General features: G+C 46.7%; 6 protein-coding genes across 6 annotated transcripts; 4 read left to right on the forward strand and 2 right to left on the reverse strand.

Annotated features, from left to right (window-relative positions):
• Positions 1-315: 315 nt before the first annotated feature.
• On the reverse strand, positions 316-1,038 carry DFL_003025 (uncharacterized protein; the record flags this gene model as incomplete). The annotated part of the gene is made up of 2 exons (XM_067631898.1): positions 316-590; positions 657-1,038. The coding sequence occupies 2 exons, from the start codon at positions 1,036-1,038 to the stop codon at positions 316-318; spliced, it is 657 nt and encodes a 218-aa protein (XP_067494398.1).
• Positions 1,039-1,919: 881 nt separating this feature from the next.
• On the forward strand, positions 1,920-4,430 carry DFL_003026 (uncharacterized protein; the record flags this gene model as incomplete). The annotated part of the gene is made up of 5 exons (XM_067631899.1): positions 1,920-2,049; positions 2,110-2,133; positions 2,187-2,267; positions 2,330-4,070; positions 4,139-4,430. The coding sequence occupies 5 exons, from the start codon at positions 1,920-1,922 to the stop codon at positions 4,428-4,430; spliced, it is 2,268 nt and encodes a 755-aa protein (XP_067494399.1).
• A 2,030-nt stretch (positions 4,431-6,460) lies between these two features.
• DFL_003027 (uncharacterized protein) lies at positions 6,461-7,036 on the forward strand (the record flags this gene model as incomplete). The annotated part of the gene is made up of 1 exon (XM_067631900.1): positions 6,461-7,036. One exon carries the CDS (start codon positions 6,461-6,463, stop codon positions 7,034-7,036), a length of 576 nt encoding a protein of 191 aa, XP_067494400.1.
• Positions 7,037-8,286: 1,250 nt separating this feature from the next.
• DFL_003028 (uncharacterized protein) lies at positions 8,287-10,206 on the forward strand (the record flags this gene model as incomplete). Its single annotated transcript, XM_067631901.1, has 5 exons — positions 8,287-8,538; positions 8,631-9,029; positions 9,142-9,594; positions 9,681-9,921; positions 10,043-10,206. The coding sequence occupies 5 exons, from the start codon at positions 8,287-8,289 to the stop codon at positions 10,204-10,206; spliced, it is 1,509 nt and encodes a 502-aa protein (XP_067494401.1).
• A 1,003-nt stretch (positions 10,207-11,209) lies between these two features.
• On the reverse strand, positions 11,210-11,574 carry DFL_003029 (uncharacterized protein; the record flags this gene model as incomplete). The annotated part of the gene is made up of 2 exons (XM_067631902.1): positions 11,210-11,351; positions 11,414-11,574. 2 exons carry the CDS (start codon positions 11,572-11,574, stop codon positions 11,210-11,212), a joined length of 303 nt encoding a protein of 100 aa, XP_067494402.1.
• Positions 11,575-13,643: 2,069 nt separating this feature from the next.
• DFL_003030 (uncharacterized protein) lies at positions 13,644-15,891 on the forward strand (the record flags this gene model as incomplete). Its single annotated transcript, XM_067631904.1, has 7 exons — positions 13,644-13,686; positions 13,755-13,805; positions 13,870-14,096; positions 14,182-14,512; positions 14,572-15,014; positions 15,077-15,809; positions 15,875-15,891. The coding sequence occupies 7 exons, from the start codon at positions 13,644-13,646 to the stop codon at positions 15,889-15,891; spliced, it is 1,845 nt and encodes a 614-aa protein (XP_067494403.1).
• Between the last annotated feature and the right edge of the window lie 1,235 nt (positions 15,892-17,126).

A 17,126-nucleotide genomic window follows, 5' to 3' on the forward strand; every position in this document is an offset into this window, starting at 1 on the left:
GTATATCTAGCGACGGTAGGGTGGAGAGGAATTGTATGATATGATATGATTGGATACGAGGGTAGCATTTTGTTTGATGTTGGGAGTAATTTTGGAGCATGCATGTTTTTTATCATTTATCAATAGCAATAACTTGAGTTCTAAGCCTTTCGGACAAAAGTTTAAGTGTAGTTTTACGTGTGGAAGTAATTCATGATGCCATTTCTACGAAGGTACCATTTCCCGCGATGAACATGAACGCCAGTGCCGTTAATCGAAAATCCATATACCCATACCCCCTTCGATCATAATAAAAGAAGAGAGGGAGAGAGAAACCTAAACATCGCTCAAAAACCCACCCAACCCCGCTAACCGTCCAATCTCACCTTCCTTAGCTCTACCCTCCTGTTTAACCCCATTGACCCCTCCGCTCTCATTCTTCACAAGAAATCCTTGATCGCTAAGACTCCACCCGGACCCCGGGTTTTCTTCAACCAGCATCTTGACGGCACTCTGTTCGTCTGAGATTCCCAAGTATTTCTGGGCGAGATCTGGTGGGATGGAGGTGTATGCTGTGGAGAGGAGGGAGAGGGTTGTCGTTCGGTGTTTCTCTGTATATAATATTCCCTATTAGCGCTACTATCATCTAGGAAATGGATGGAAGATGGAGAACATACGTAACACCCTCCCCGCCAGCACCCCAGTAACTTCTCCCCAAGGCGCCCCCTGCATCGTCTGATGAAAAGCTACATAGTCTTTACTCCATACCGCCTGCAAAACTCTATACGACGATATAATCGCAGGATCGTTATGTAGCAGTTGAGTATCGATACGGTTCGTGAGAGCTCGTGCTTCGGGGAGGTCGTCGACGAGGATGAGGGTCAGGAGGTAGAGAGAGTAGTAGGTTGAGAGGGTTTCGGTGGTGGAGGAATCGACCGTGGTGATTGATGCGCGGGGTTCGAGGGTTTGAAGGGAGGTTAGGAGGGTGGTGGGGGTTGCGGAGGGGGTGAGGAAGGATTTTAGGAGGGAGAGGGAGATGGGGGGGAGTTTGGTGCCCATGACCGATCGGGGGGATCTGATGGTGAAGGTTTGGGTGAGGTTGAAGTGGTACGTGGTACGTGATGGAGGAGGAGGATGAGGGGTGGTGGAGAGACGCGACAGAAGTGCAGCTGCCCTAGCTTAGCTTATGACTACAACCTTCAGCTCTATGTACTGCATACAGATCCTTGAATGAATAGCTCTTGATTCACCAAAAAAGAATAAAGGATATTTAGGCACTTATACAGTACATCGACGGTAGTCCGGTAGTCTGTCGGTAGTCAAGACTGGGAGCTTGAAGCTCAAGATGGGGCAGCGAAGCTGGACCGATCACGTGACTAATTTGGAGTGGAACGTCAATTCAAACAACCGTTGAAAATACCACATGGCGGTCTAGATTATCTTCGACAAATAAGATGCGAATGTGATTATCCTTCGATACCACTAGATTACAACTTAAACTTAGAACCGACTTCGAACTGAAGGGAATTGAGACAATCGATATGGAACATAGACTCGAATATACCATGCATGGTATATCCGAGTTCCAGCGGTAACGGTAGCAGTACGTAGGGCATGTACAGGGCAGGTGTGGGAGGCGTCTTGGCGGCTGGGATGGCGCGTTGACGACACCAACAACAAATTGGTGGTGGAAAGGACAGGTCTCCAAATTACTGTATTGCTGCTGCCGACGTCAGCCAATTCCACCTCCTTCTGTTAGAGACTTACCTATTATATATCAACACCACCGCGACCTCACCGACTTCACGACCTCAATTGACCTGAAAAGGGTATCGATTGGCTGGTCCCGGCGTGTGCATCGGTCGTCCTTCCCTCCCGTCGGCTCCTTGTGAGCTTCTCCCACCTCTCTCCCTCCGACGCCACCCTCTGAATAACACATCATGTCGACGGTCAAATCGGTACTCTTCAAGGACCCGGCGTCCACTGAAAGTGCTCGGAGTATTCTCAGAGTCCTTATTCTACTGACGATTGCTGCTGCCGCCGTGGCCAGTAGACTGTTTTCTGTTATTCGTATGTCATTCGCACGTGGGGTATCAATAGACTCTTACTGACCGACTATACGAATACTAGGATTTGAATCGATTATCCACGAGTGTACGTTCATCTGTCACGTATTTAAAACCAATTGGAAATATTAATGGTTGCAGTCGACCCTTGGTTTAATTTCAGGGCATCCAAGTATCTTGTCAAGCACGGCTTCTTCGACTTTTGGAATTGGTTCGATGACCGTACGTCAGCTCCTCTTCAAATACTTCTCATCCTCGATTGGATATTCTGATATTGCTGTTAGGAACATGGTACCCTCTCGGTCGTGTCACCGGCGGCACCCTCTACCCGGGCCTCATGGTCACCTCCGGCGCCATCTGGCACGCTCTCCGCATGATATCCCTCCCTGTCGACATCCGGAACATCTGTGTCCTTCTCGCTCCCGGTTTCAGCGGCCTGACTGCCTTTGCGACATACCTCTTCACCAAGGAGATGAAGGATAGCGGTGCCGGTTTGCTGGCTGCTGCCTTCATGGGTATTGCACCGGGCTACATCTCCCGTTCCGTCGCCGGCAGCTACGATAACGAGGCCATCGCTATCTTCCTGCTCATGTTCACCTTTTATCTCTGGATCAAAGCTGCCAAGCTCGGATCTGCCATGTGGGGTGGTCTCTGCGCCCTCTTCTACTTTTACATGGTCTCCGCCTGGGGTGGATACGTGTTTATCACCAACTTGATCCCTCTCCATGTATTCGTTCTCATCTTGATGGGTAGGTACTCCGGCAGGATCTATGTTGCGTACTCCAGTTGGTATGCTTTGGGAACTTTGGCCAGTATGCAAGTCCCGTTCGTTGGTTTCTTGCCCGTTAAGACTAGTGAACATATGGCTGCCCTCGGTATCTTCGGTCTCATCCAGTTGGTTGCATTTGTCGACTACCTCCGTGGCCAGGTCCCATCCAAGCAATTCAATACCCTCTTGCGTGCTCTGGTTATTCTCATTACCGTCGTTGGCTTCACCGGTCTCGTCACCCTTACTGTCACCGGTGTTATCGCCCCGTGGTCCGGTCGTTTCTACTCTCTCTGGGATACCGGCTACGCCAAGATCCATATCCCCATCATCGCCTCCGTCTCCGAGCATCAACCTACCGCCTGGCCATCCTTCTTTTTCGATCTCAACATGTTGATCTGGCTCTTCCCTGCCGGTGTATACCTCTCCTTCCGTCAATTACGCGATGAACATGTTTTCATCATCGTATACTCCGTCATGGCTAGCTACTTTGCCGGTGTCATGGTTCGTCTCATGCTTACTCTTACGCCGATCGTCTGTGTCGCTGCTGCCATCACCGTCAGCTCCATCTTCGACACTTACCTTGAAATCGACAGCCCCGAGGAGCAAGAGGAGGACTCGGAATCTAAGAAATCTAAGAAGGAGAAGGCAAAGGAAGCCGGTGGATTCCTCTCTTCCAAGGCACCGTTCGTTGGTATCTACAGTATTACATCTAAGGTCGCAGTTGTTGGCGCCTTCTCTGTCTATCTTGTTCTATTCGTTCTTCACTGCACTTGGGTCACCTCGAACGCCTACTCTTCACCCTCTGTCGTCCTGGCATCACGCATGCCCGACGGTTCCCAACATATCATCGACGACTTCCGTGAAGCCTACTACTGGCTACGCAAAAACACCCCCTACGACGCCAAGGTCATGTCCTGGTGGGATTACGGCTACCAAATCGGTGGTATGGCCGATCGAACCACCCTCGTCGACAACAACACTTGGAACAACACTCACATCGCCACAGTCGGAAAGGCCATGGCTAGTCGCGAAGAAGTCAGCTACGATATTTTGAGAAAACATGAGGTTGATTATGTACTCGTTATCTTTGGGGGTTTGCTGGGGTACAGTGGAGATGATATCAATAAATTTTTGTGGATGGTGAGGATCGCGGAGGGAGTTTGGCCGCAGGAGGTTCAGGAGAGGAAGTTTTTTACTTCTAGGGGGGAGTATAAAGTTGATCACGAGGCGACGGATACGATGAAGAATAGTTTGATGTGAGCATATCAACCCCCTCTTTGATAATTATTTCGGTGGTGGGATGGGGCTGATATTATGATGATAGGTACAAAATGTCGTACTACAAATTCCCGTCACTCTTCCCACCGGGGCAGGCGCAAGATCGTGTCCGTGGGGCCAGGCTTCCATCCGAAGGACCGGTATTACACACCCTTGACGAAGCCTTCACCAGTGAAAACTGGATTGTGAGGATTTATAAAGTAAAGGATCTTGATCAATTTGGAAGAGACCATTTTGCGGTTTCGGCGTTTGAAGGGGGCAAGAAGAAGAAGGGGAAGAAAGGCGGGATGGCGGGGAGAGCCGCTGGGAAGAGGGGGAGGAGGGTTGTTAGGATTTAAAAATCTTTTTGGTTTTGGTTTCGGCTTTGATTTTTTTTAACTTGGTTGTGGTCGTGATTGGTTTGCGAGGGGGAAGGCTCGAGCGAGCGATTCGGCGTGACGTTATCAAGTTAAGGTTAGGATAAAAGTTATATATAACCGAAGTAGGTAGTTAGGAAGATGAATTATAATTTTTATTGCATCATAACTAGCGGATCGAGATATTTGATGGGGGCATGAGATGGGGTTTATTCTCTAGTTTTGGAAGGGCTTAGTGTACATGTGTACCGGACGTTCTGTCCGGTGGCTATGGATGCTGTTTTCAAGGCGCCTAGCTTGGCTGTCGGACTGGTATTGAGGCTAGCCGTTGCCAGATTTTGATCAGTTACGTAATGATGGGTTTTGCGTAGGGGAATGCGCACGGCTTTTTAGGATCGATATCCGCGCGTTTGTACAATCGATGCCTTCTGGGACCTCGAAAGGTAGACCCGTCTTGAGATCCTGTGAAGACTGGTTAGGGGGGTTTGGAACCGCTTGGTTGGTGATTGCCTCGGATTCCCGTCAATGTTTCGAAATTTCTCGTTTGATATTCATTCTGAGAGAGCGATAATTTCCTTCCTTGCATTTTGGCCTCCTCCTGATTAGCTGGTCCCGTTCTCAGTTTGCTGATTTGTGATGAAGCCATGACTCCTGAACAGTTTTGAGCTTCGGATTCTTTGGAAGGAATGTTAGGGTGTTTGTGCAGAGAACCAATCGGGAGCGATTATTACAGAAGCACTAACCCGCTTTTGGAACAAAATCTGGGGATGTTGTATTTTTCGTGTTGTAGATGCATATGTGCCGTTTTGAGTAGCTGTCTCCGGATCTCCCTGCCTCTTGAAAGGAGAGGAATGGGTTACTGGATGGGGATACAAATACGGATTACGATCTCGACGGGCGGTTTCGATTCAAACAAAGTGACATCCGGAGGGACTCAAAGTCTTTCCTCTCGATCCTACAATTGTGCAAGCTCTGGGTATAGAGGTCTGAGCCTTAAGCGCCTTATCGTGCATGGCCCACTCGTGAAGACAAGCCTTGAGCTAAGGAACATGCAATCAAGAAAACCCCTTTTCGTTTCCAGCATGTCATTAAGGGATTTCTCCGACGGGTTGGTTGGACATGCATCGTCGAGGCCCCTTCCTTCCTTCCTTCCGCTTCCGTTTTGTCGTTTTTCCTTCCCTTCGTTCTTGGGATTAAGATTCGAGGCATCTGCCAAGTGCACCAGCTTGATGCTTTCAACTATACCGGGTTTCATAAAAGTAATATAAATGGGCATGTACCATACATACCCCCTCTTCGACAAAACAGGAAGGAAATATACAATCAGCAAAAATGGCGTCGACATTGCAGCCGGAAGATAGCTCACTTCGAGCGTTAGAAGATGCTATCACAATATCGATTCAAGATGTTGGGTTTGTAGATAAGGGTTTTAATGGAGCTATCTGCCATGACTAACGCTAAATATTGGTATCATAGGAAATACTATTGCTGGGGTAAGAATATTTCCGCGGAAGAAATATATCCTGTTGGATGTTTTGTAATCGTGGCTATTGCTTCTTTTCGAGTATTTCCACGAATGGGGACTGATACGAACACGTCTATTTTTTGCGCAATCTAGTCGAACCCGATACCATCCAAACCTCGTCCCTTAACATCGGCCCTCTTCGAATAGTACTCCTCGAAACACCCGGGATAACCGCCTCAAACATCCCTTCCTCCAAACCCACTTCCCCAACTCCTTCCCTTCCACACCCCTCTCAAGAATAATTTACATCCAACGTATCGACAGCGAATCCCCAACCCCTCCCTAGCCTCTCAAACCCTAAACCACTTCCAGTCCCTTCTTCCGGAAGGAGTGCTAGACTACTCAAAAATCTATTTAGTCACAAATTTCTAGATTTCTCCACCTACAGATACCGATCGGATTAAGGGGAGAGTTTATTGTGATAGGAGGAGACTAGAGGGGTTTGAGGAATGCGGGGGCGAGGTATTGTAAACTTAGATGTTATGATATGCCAAAGGAACAGAGAGGGGCGGAGTATGCGGTTGATGAGATAATCGGGGAGGTTATCGATAGGATAATTAATCCGGTTCCCGGGAGTCTTGACCGAAAAGGTGGTGATTGTGGTGGAGACAATCGAAATAATGGTAAAAGGCCGGAAACCCAACCCTCGCCAATAGCAGAATACTCCCTCCTTTGGAACGCTGTAGCAACAGGAGATATCGGAAGGGTTAGAAGCATACTAAAAGCCTCCATCGACGATAACATGCTCGACTGGCACAATGAATCTGGAGTCACGGCACTAATGAAAGTCGGCGAAATCAACTCTCTCCAAATCGCAAAACTCCTACTAAAATCAGGTATCAAATCAACAAATCTAAACAGCAGAAATGGAAGAACAGCGCTCCACCTTGTCTCATCCTTAGGGCTTCACAAAATTCTCAAGTACATGTTAAAGTACACACCAGAGAAAGATGGACTTGATAGAAGAGATAACGATGGAAATACAGCATTGCATTCGGCATGTGTGAATGGACACTACAAGTGTGCTAAGATACTGTTTGAAGGGGGACCGACGTTGAGGTAATGGATAAGATGGGAAGGTCGCCGTTATACCATGCTGTCGTGCGCAGATACTGGGGAACCGCGAGGGCATTGGTTCGGGGGCAGGGGTGGTTTTCAGTTGGATCGGGAGATGTTGGTGAGGTTAACGGAGCCGAGAATGATGGATAGGATGTATGGGTCTTTGAATAAGCTTAGGGGCCTTGGAGGGGCTCGAAATAAAGGGGTATGGTTGGGAGGAGGTTATTGTTTGCCTAGGAGGGGCCTTTGCTATTTTGTTTGCTATTTAGACCCCAATATTGTAGCATGTAGTTGGTGTTGAGGCTAGTATTGTAGTCCTAATGTTTTGAGAGTCGATATTTAAGTTGTGCCTGGGGGTGAGACCAGTACTATTAGATACAACTGTTAGCGGCCTGGATACTGTGTCAGGAAAGTGGTGTTTTTGAATACCCTTTCAATCCGAATTACTAGTAAATTTTCACCTTTAATACCGCTTTGATCCGGATTGAACGCCATAATACCGTATTACGACGAAAAGCCCGTATTGATATCGTATGAATAAACCCCCTCTTTCTGGCACAGTATTTTAAGGACTTAGTTTGGTAGACTCGGATGTCTGTGCTTCAGATAAAAGCACATTGCCTAGCTGTGCTATGTAGCTGTAGCTCTAATGAATTCTGATACAGAAATGAAACAGTTTGATGTGTTTAGGTTATATACAACTTTATTTCTAGCTAGTCTCGTGAGCCAGCTGGTCAGCCTCCACGAAGCGTTACTATAGCTTACTGTTGCGAACATGTTGGCTTCGAAAATCCGGGCACTCGCTTGCGTAACGATCCCAGCGTGGCTGTGGCGATAAATTTCAGGTTCCAGCCTGTCAATTTTGTCCTTATGATCAGAATATATAGGCCTAGATTTCGCAGACAGTGTCGACTTAAAAATGGTCTATCACGAGCTGGCTTCGCAACAGTCATCGACTTCGCCAAACTGCGTCTGTTTTGGGCTTTGGACAAACCACGCCCTGTTTATAATAATACTCTCGATTTATATAGAACGGCTGCGAAAGAAGTCGACTTCTGCGGTGGGTAACCACTTTCCGGTGCTTCCCGTCTGGTGGTTTCTTGTCTGACAAACTTCGCTATGCACGGAGATGTCGACATGCGGGGTAAAATCGGCTATCTCTATGGACTTTTCATAGTTTTTCAAGTCATCATCAACCATACCTTGGCGGCTAGCTTTCGGTGGTCATGGCGGGATAAAAATAAGCTCGCCGTCATGAATTCGAAGATTGGGACTGTAGATCAATACGTCGAGAGATACATATTTTTTGTTGAAAGGCGGTACCAAAAGGATGAAAAATTCAAAAAGAAGGTTCTGGAGGCGCTGCAAAAGATTGCAGTACCGCCTAAGGCATTGAATGTATACCCTCTCGATAGTCCGTACTTAGGCTGCCTGGCGTTTGCGGTCACCACGGAGGCAAACTCTTCGGATCCGGCTTGGAAGTTAAGTCGAAAGTTTGCGAAAAGTGTGGGTATTGTTATGTTCCATCATTCGTATCTCTTTTCAAAAATTTATCGACTCATACTCGAATATGTTGTTGACCACTCTTACTGTGCTAGTTAAGAAATCCCGTGAAAGTCTTTTCGGATATCGATGACAATTTGCTCGAAATGAGTTGGGTTGAGCGGGCGAAGACATTACCATGGTTGAATGCGGAACGGAGACGATCTAGTTCTGAGCTCTCCAATGGCGGCAGGCGTGACGGGTTATCAATACCACAGCATGATTTGCGACCTAGAGACCTCAACCACGGACGAAAGAACCAAAGGGATCTAAGAACAAACGAGATCGGCGTGAAGGGATATGGAAAAAGCGGCCGACTTACTGAAATGCGACAGCTATCTCAACCCCCCGGAGTGAGCGAAGCGGAATTGGGAAATTTATTTCGGAATTATGAGTTTGCGGGGAACGGTCAAGTTGTGTACGTAATTGATACTGGCTTTGACCCTACTATTCCGGTAAGAGTAATCTCTTGATCGAAATATATATTCCAACCGCAAAATTAGCAGCGTACCGGCGTCTGGGGTAGATGGTATGGCGTTGCTAAAATCAATAATCCTTTTACCACAGGAACTGAGTGATGTTAAGTTCGATGATTGGATTTATGCGGGCCCATTCCCAACTGATGAAAAGGGAATCCAGATGACAACGAAATGGCATGGGACAATCGTGGTTAGCAAAGTCGCAGGTAAAATAACCGGAGTTGCACAAGAGGCTAAGATTGTTGCCATTGAGGCCGGTGACGGCCGCAGCATAGATACCTTCGAGGCTGAAGGATGGATAGATGGGTTACTCAAGACTTATGACCATATAAGACGAGTAAATAGTGACAAAAATTGTATTGTGAACATATCATTCGGCTTCGGGCTAGGGTATTTCGACATTTTATGGGCGGCGAATCCGAGATTTACTATTGCTGACGGCATTAGAAGTTATTTCTGGGATAGTATATTGTATGTATTGAATGAATTCACCCGGCTTCCCAATGTTGTCATAGTATCAGGTGCGGGAAATGGTCGGAAGGTCGGTCCCCATCCCTGTAAAACCAGGTTTATTAAGAAAAAAAATTGCTAATCTTGTCGAACGAATCTTATTATTATTGAATGCAGAATACCCCAATAGATACCTTTCCAGCAATTTTCGCTCAAAGACTGAAGAGTAACAGGATGGTGGTCGTGGGAGGGGTTGATAAATCTGGGCTCAATTATTATCAAAAAGCCGACTTTGTGAAGGTGTGGGCGCCGGCGAGAGATCTAGCGTATCCTTGCGAACCGGGGAGGGTCGATAAACGTCCGACCGAATTCCTTCGAGAACATGGCCTTTGTTTCAGCGTATCTGGAACGTCGTTCGGTAGGTGTAGTCTAACCTGCGACCCCAACAGCATCATTTATTCTTGGTTTTGAAACCTACCGCTACTAGCCATTGACATAAATCAAATGCTAACCTGTGTTCGAATCCGTTGTATAAGTAGCGGCGCCAACAGTCGCAGGAATTTTGGCAACTATGCTCTCTGCTGGGGTTCCCCTGAATCAAGTTGTTAATCACATGTACAGCTTAGCATATCCCAGAGTGCCTGGTGGACCCAACATCGTGTACAACGGAATCTCTACCAAACAGTGGAAACAACAACGGTGAGCTCAGCAGTGTAAAGACGTAACGATGTTCCTGCGTTAGAATTTACACAGCTAGAGTAAATAAAACGCGGGGACCAAAATGGATCTAAGATGGGCATATATGGGTAGAATTTATTTAGAATCGAAATCAAGTGCTGTCATGATATGAATCAAATTGAAATGGTGACCACATGAGTGAGAGTGCTTTCGTAAGCGGTCCCGCCTAGTAAAATTGTGCAAGAGTCTCTGCACGAACTATGGAGAAATACCAAGATGAGGGAGTCGGGTTGCCACGGTAGGATAAAGGAGAGATATCGAGTTGAAAATGCTGAATTTGTGTCTGCCAGATACTCTCAGAGAGCATTAACTATTGTCTGGGATCCCAAATGCAGAAAGTAATGATTTTCCCACAAGAGTACCTTCAAGCTTTACAGCCAACTTTTAAAGATTTTCACAAGAGATATGGCTAGCATCTGAAGCTGCCAGGTGTTTTTGACAGTCATGGTATTGATGTGCATAACCTTTGTTGGCCGTTTGCTTGAACGTTACCAGCACTTCCTTCAATCTCATCTCATTCAAACAGGATTGGCGATTCGGAAATCCTATCTTCAGGCGAAGGAATTGCAATGTGCCTAGCTGTATCAAATCGCATTTCGCAGCAAATTCTAAATGTTCGGATTCGGATTCGGATTCAAACATTTGGTCCCTTTTATCGACCTCGGCCATGAAAGTTCGGATGCGTTTCTCGCGTTCTTTCCAGATGGCTACGGTGAGCTTTGTTAGTAGCATATAAATTGGGTTTCAAGGAGAAAAGGATGGATAACTTTCGATGTAGTTGGTTAGGACGCCAGGAAGGCACGTTCCATCGAGCGTGTGCTTTTCGCCCTGCATTGTGATCCGCTCAAATACTTCTTGACCCAGGCCTTGACGATTGTGGGGATTTTGAAGCCTTTCCGACACCTTTGCAGCTGCTTGCGACCTTTGCCGACTATGATCAGCTTCAGGGCTTCTTCAAGTACTTTCTTTTAGTTTGGGCAACTGCTGTCTGGGGTCGTCGTGCTATTAAGACCGATACAACCCTTTGGCTCGGCATTGGTGTTACGTTCCGTCTGAAAATGAAGAATATTCATCGCAGTTTTGGCAGCGGCTTCTGACGGTGTAGCCATTCTAATCTCTTTTATATAATTGGAGTTTGGCAGAGACTCTTTGAAACCTTTCAAAGGTCGAACATCGCCGAAAAGACGGGAGAGACAAGGGAGAGGACCTTTGAGGAAACACGTGGGATGGCAAACTCGGCATTTCCAGCTTCTTGTGAGTATAGTGTCGCGAGAGCGTCGCCCATAGCGTCGATATCGTAGCACTGGATCGGTTTCTTTGATGATTCTAACATTTTGATAGATATTAAGCTGTGTAGACTGACTGATAATAGTGTTCCTGAGTGTAGTTTTGAAATAGACACGAATTGCGAGATTAATCTGCTAAGATTTTGAGATATTCTAAGTGCTAGTGTAAGGGAATGGCGAGGAGGGCCAATACAATGCTGAACGTAGATTGTAATTATAATAGCAGATTTGACTGGCACTTTTACCCTTTTTCACAAACAATCTTGCGTGTCGAGCAAGCTATCAGCGCGAGTATAATACTTTACAAGCGGCTTATAGTGTAGCAAAAGAACAAAAGAGGATTAAATCTGATATTAAACTTATTCTGCAATGCACTTGTTTAGATATAGTATAGGCGGTTGGCGGAAAGTTGGCTTCGAGACTGTTTACTAGACTATCGATAGCTAGTGTGAGGCTGACAGCATTTTTAAAGTCATATTTAAGTAAAATAATATGGGTGACGCAGAGAAGCATAAGAGTTCGGAGTGGTTTTAGAAGTTAAATTGCCGATAGGTGAACTAGCGGGCCTCTTAGCAGTCGAAGGCGGCATGGATTCCATTTTGTGATAGGGTTCGCGGTCGGTCGTGAATACCGATATGGTATGTGTTTTCTTGGACGCGTAGAGGTTGAGAGTGAAGGTCGACTAGTAGGTGAAGAGGTTTTCCCATCCCTTTCTTGAAAACCGATGGTAGCATTAGCTTGATGACCAAAAACGAGCATGAATGAGGCTGGAGATAGATACCTGCCTCGTTACCAAAAGGTATCTGTATGTTAGAGAGAAGATATTAAAATTGTCAACCAAATCATAACCCAAGGGTGGTTTTTGATGCTGTTTATGCAAGCTGTTTGTTTTTATCGGGATTGTTGGTCTAAAGAGCTTGAAGGTGGAAGATGGGAGAAATATTTTTCTGTGTCCTGTTGTTGATATAGACGGCTCCTAGGCCCAGCTGTAAGGAAACAGTTGAATATTTGAACCTAACGCAATACCAGACTTGAAGAAACTTCATCACTCCCGTAGCATAGAAGCCACTCCAGCTGTTGCTGTGGGAAGACTCTGTCACTAGGGTTGTCCCTCTGTCTGGTCTGGGATTCTTGGGGTTTGTATTTTGGAGGCGTGCCCAAGTTGGTGACGAGGAGATTCGACCATAAGTTTCTTGGGTGGTAGGGGGAGCCTGATAATGAGTCTATTGGGTGCAGTTAGAGTAGATTTTTCCATTGTGATGAGGATTCGATGAGCCCCTGGAACCAATTTTGCAACTTAAGACTGGAGGAGGTAATAAAGTTATTGAATGGATGGAGATGAAGGATGTAGAGTTGCAATAAAAGACCTGGAATAGAGAGACTAGAAGTAGGATATGTCTTTTGATGTATCGGCATAGAGCAGTTTGTATACATGCAATGGAGAGCAGAAGGAATGGATTAAATATGGAAGTTATGCCTTGGGAGGAAGAAGCAGTAGCCTAACATTTCGAAGCTAGGGAAACTAGGGAAAGAAGGGTTGCATTGAGAGAGTGCAATCCATCCTACTGCTAGAGACCTCAACCATGGAGTGCGACTCGACCTCGTCACAAGAGTGCAATTGAGAGTGGAGCGTGACATCGGGGTGGTCTGTGTGCAGCCGTGCGGCTCTCTTGTGTTGCCACTCATTCCATGTTGCACCAATTCCGCGTTCAGCTGTTGCATTTTGGTTTCACATGACGTGCCTTGGTGTACGCCTACGCCGCAGTAGAGAAGAGCACTGAGAATGGCGGGGCATCGACGGGCCACCAAAAACGACATGTCTTGGTCAACAATTTCTTAATAGGAAAGACCCTGCCTGTCAAACAAAGCTAGTCCGATAAACCCGCCTAAAAGAGAAAAAAAAAAAAAAAAAAAAAAAAAAAATTTTAATTTTTTGCAACACCAACGTTTGGACAAAGCCGCTCTGTAGGACTTAAACCACCTCTTCTTGCTCTACCCTTCTTCCTCCTTCTCACTCCACCTCTTCTTCTACCCATTTTTATCTTCTTTCACTTGTATTCATACTCCTCCTTTTTCATAAAATATTTAAAAAAACCACCTATCTTATACCTTCAAGATGGCAGACGAATTGTATGACGGTGCCGTTGGTATCGATCTGGGTATGCTTCTTTCTTTCGAGTGCTGGTGGAGATGGATAGGCCCCGCTAACTTTTTTTCTTTCTCGTAGGTACCACTTACTCCTGTGTCGCCGTCTACGAAGGCAACGGTGTCGAAATCAGTTAGTACCCTTCGATAGTCATCTCGATAATTGCATTGACCTAACAGCTATATCACTTTCGCAGTTGCCAACGAGCAGGGAAACCGTGTTACCCCCTCCTTCGTTGCCTTCACTCCTGAGGAGCGATTGATCGGTGATGCCGCTAAGAATCAGGCTGCTTTGAACCCTCGAAACACTGTCTTCGATGCTAAGCGTTTGATCGGTCGACGATTCGACGACCCAAGCGTCAAGAAGGATGTTCAGACTTGGCCTTTCAAGGTCATTGACCGGGAGGGAAATCCCTTCATTGAGGTTTGTAGATGTGACTTCTTGTGTTTTTAGTTAGAAAAAATTTTCATTGGCGATCAGAGGACTAACATGTTTGAATGATGTATAGGTTGAGTACCTCAATGAGACCAAGACTTTCTCCCCACAGGAGATCTCGTCCATGGTCCTTGTCAAGATGAAGGAGATTGCTGAGGCCAAGTTGGCCAAGAAGGTTGAGAAGGCCGTCGTCACCGTCCCAGCCTACTTCAACGACAACCAGAGACAGGCTACCAAGGATGCTGGTGCCATCGCTGGCTTGAACGTTCTCAGAATCATCAACGAGCCCACTGCTGCCGCTATCGCCTATGGTCTCGGTGCTGGTAAGAGCGACAAGGAGAGGAACGTCTTGATCTACGATCTCGGTGGTGGTACTTTCGATGTCTCCCTCTTGAACATCCAGGGTGAGTAAACTCTAATGACATCAAAATAAATGGCGTTGAAATTAATGGAATTGGCGCAGGTGGTGTTTTTACCGTCAAGGCTACCGCTGGTGACACCCATCTTGGTGGTCAAGACTTCGATACCGCTCTCTTGGATCACTTCAAGGCTGAGTTCAAGAGGAAGACCAAGATTGATATCAGCGACGATCCGCGTGCCCTCCGACGTCTCAGATCTGCTTGCGAACGTGCCAAGCGTACTCTTTCCAGCGTCACCAACACCACCATTGAAATCGACAGCTTGTCTGGTGGTGAGGACTTCAACACTACTATCACCCGTGCTCGTTTCGAGGATATCAACGCTGCCCTTTTCAAGAGCACCATCGACCCTGTCGCTCAGGTCATGAAGGACGCTGCCTTGGATAAGGCCCAGGTTGACGAAGTTGTGCTTGTTGGTGGTTCTACCCGTATCCCCAAGGTTCAGAAGCTCCTCAGCGACTTCTTCGATGGCAAGAAGTTGGAGAAGGTAAATATATAAAAATACTCACCAATGGAAGATTTTGAAAGAAGTGTGTTAATTGAAAATAGAGCATCAACCCCGACGAGGCCGTCGCCCACGGTGCCGCCGTCCAGGCCGGTATCCTCTCTGGAAAGGCTACCTCCGAGGAGACCGCCGACCTCCTCTTGTTGGATGTCGTCCCGCTCTCCCTCGGTGTCGCCATGGAGGGCAACATCTTCGCCCCAGTTGTCCCACGTGGCCAGACTGTCCCAACCATCAAGAAGCGTACCTTCACCACCGTTGCCGATAACCAGACCACTGTCCAGTTCCCAGTCTACCAGGGTGAGCGTGTTAACTGCGAGGATAACACCTCCCTCGGAGAATTCACTTTGGCTCCTATCCCACCCATGAAGGCCGGAGAAGCCGTCCTCGAGGTCATCTTCGAGGTCGACGTCAACGGTATCCTCAAGGTTACTGCCTCTGAGAAGTCGACAGGTCGTAGTGCCAACATCACCATCTCCAACGCTGTTGGCAAGCTCAGCACCACCGAGATTGAGAAGATGATCGACGATGCGGAGAAGTTCAAGAACTCCGACAGCGAGTTCTCCAAGAAGTTCGAGGCTAGGCAACAGCTGGAGGCTTACATCTCGAGAGTCGAGGAGATTGTCAGCGACGCAGCGATCACCGGTAGAATCAAGAAGGGACAGCAAACCAAGATTGAGTCCGAGTTGAGCGACGCGATGGCTCAGTTGGAGATTGAGGACTCCACCGCTGAGGAATTGAAGAAGAGGGAAACCGCCCTCAGGAGGTTGGTTACCAAGGGTATGTACCTATTCTAACCTCTTACCACTGTCTTAAATCCACATGCTAACTTTTATGCTTTACAGCCATGTCCACCCGTTAAATTTCTATAGAATATTGACCATTACCGCGGCAATGGAGAGAAGAGATGAGCCTTGCTGGTGTTTTTTTGAACTTTTCTTTCCACCTACATATTGTTCTAAGTTGTGTGGGGAGAGGGGGAAGGTGTAATATGAGAGACGACGGAAAAGTTTTCGTTCCCTTTCTTTCTCTTGTTTCCTTTTTTTTTATATTGTGGTGCCTGGGTTCCTAACGTTTCGTGTCATGGCTACGTGTGGGAGAACTCTCTTTTTTCCTATTTCCTTTGTATAAATTTACAAGAAGATTGCATGACTATCCACTACCATCATTCTTCCAGTCTTCGTTTTCAGTGATTCCATTAATTCCGTAAGCTTACAAAGTGATATAGACTGGCAGGGGCAGGCTTATTTAGAGGCTGAAGAGAGGAGGTTATAATAAGCCCACGATGTTTTTTTGATGTAATCCATCTCTTGGCTGCGGGCTTTGTCCGTCCAAAAACAGCAGTGCGATTCGAGACCAGGAAAGCTAAAGCATTCGAGTCCTAACTCAAAAAGTGAACAGACTTTGAAACCAAAGAAGGCCTAGCCCAGGCGATTTTGTATTCATCTGATGTTTATTTTGTGTCTGGACAGGCTAATAAAGAGTAATGATCTGAACATGTGCTTGTCGGTGGTTGGAGGTAGGTAATATTATTTGGACCCGAGAACCAGGGCTGGTCAGGGCGGATCTGAACAGAGACATCTTGATAGCGTACCTAGGAAATTACTTCACTTTTCCATCATCACTATCGCCATCGTCGTCCCCGCTATTGTTAGCGAAGTCGTACATCGTATAAACCAAAGTCAGTTTCGTTTTCATTTCTTCTTTCTTGATCTCTCGCTCAATCAGCGGCTGTTTAGACCCATCTGCTTGCCAAGACCATTCCTTGCCAGGGCCAGCTTCCTACCGTTGACAACCAACCTCATCCTGCATTATTACCTAAGATTCGATTCTCTCCATCCATTTTTCCTCTCTGTGCCTCTTCTTCACTTTTATTCTTTTTGTCATACAGCTGATAGTAGTTATAACCATCAATCATCGACTTTTTAGCGGGTGCAATTGGACTCTTTCTTTCTTTCTTGTTTATTCTGATCGTTCTGCGATTTTCATTCGGGGAGCGGGTTTTCCGTGTTGAGACTTGAAACGTTTACGTACACACACCCCGAACGATTCCGCGACGACGAAGAGGGTGCACGCAGACACAGACGAGCCCGCCCC

The sequence above is a fragment of the Arthrobotrys flagrans genome (genome assembly GCF_004000055.1).
Source record: "Arthrobotrys flagrans strain CBS H-5679 chromosome Unknown unitig_3, whole genome shotgun sequence".
Lineage (NCBI taxonomy): Eukaryota > Fungi > Ascomycota > Orbiliomycetes > Orbiliales > Orbiliaceae > Arthrobotrys > Arthrobotrys flagrans.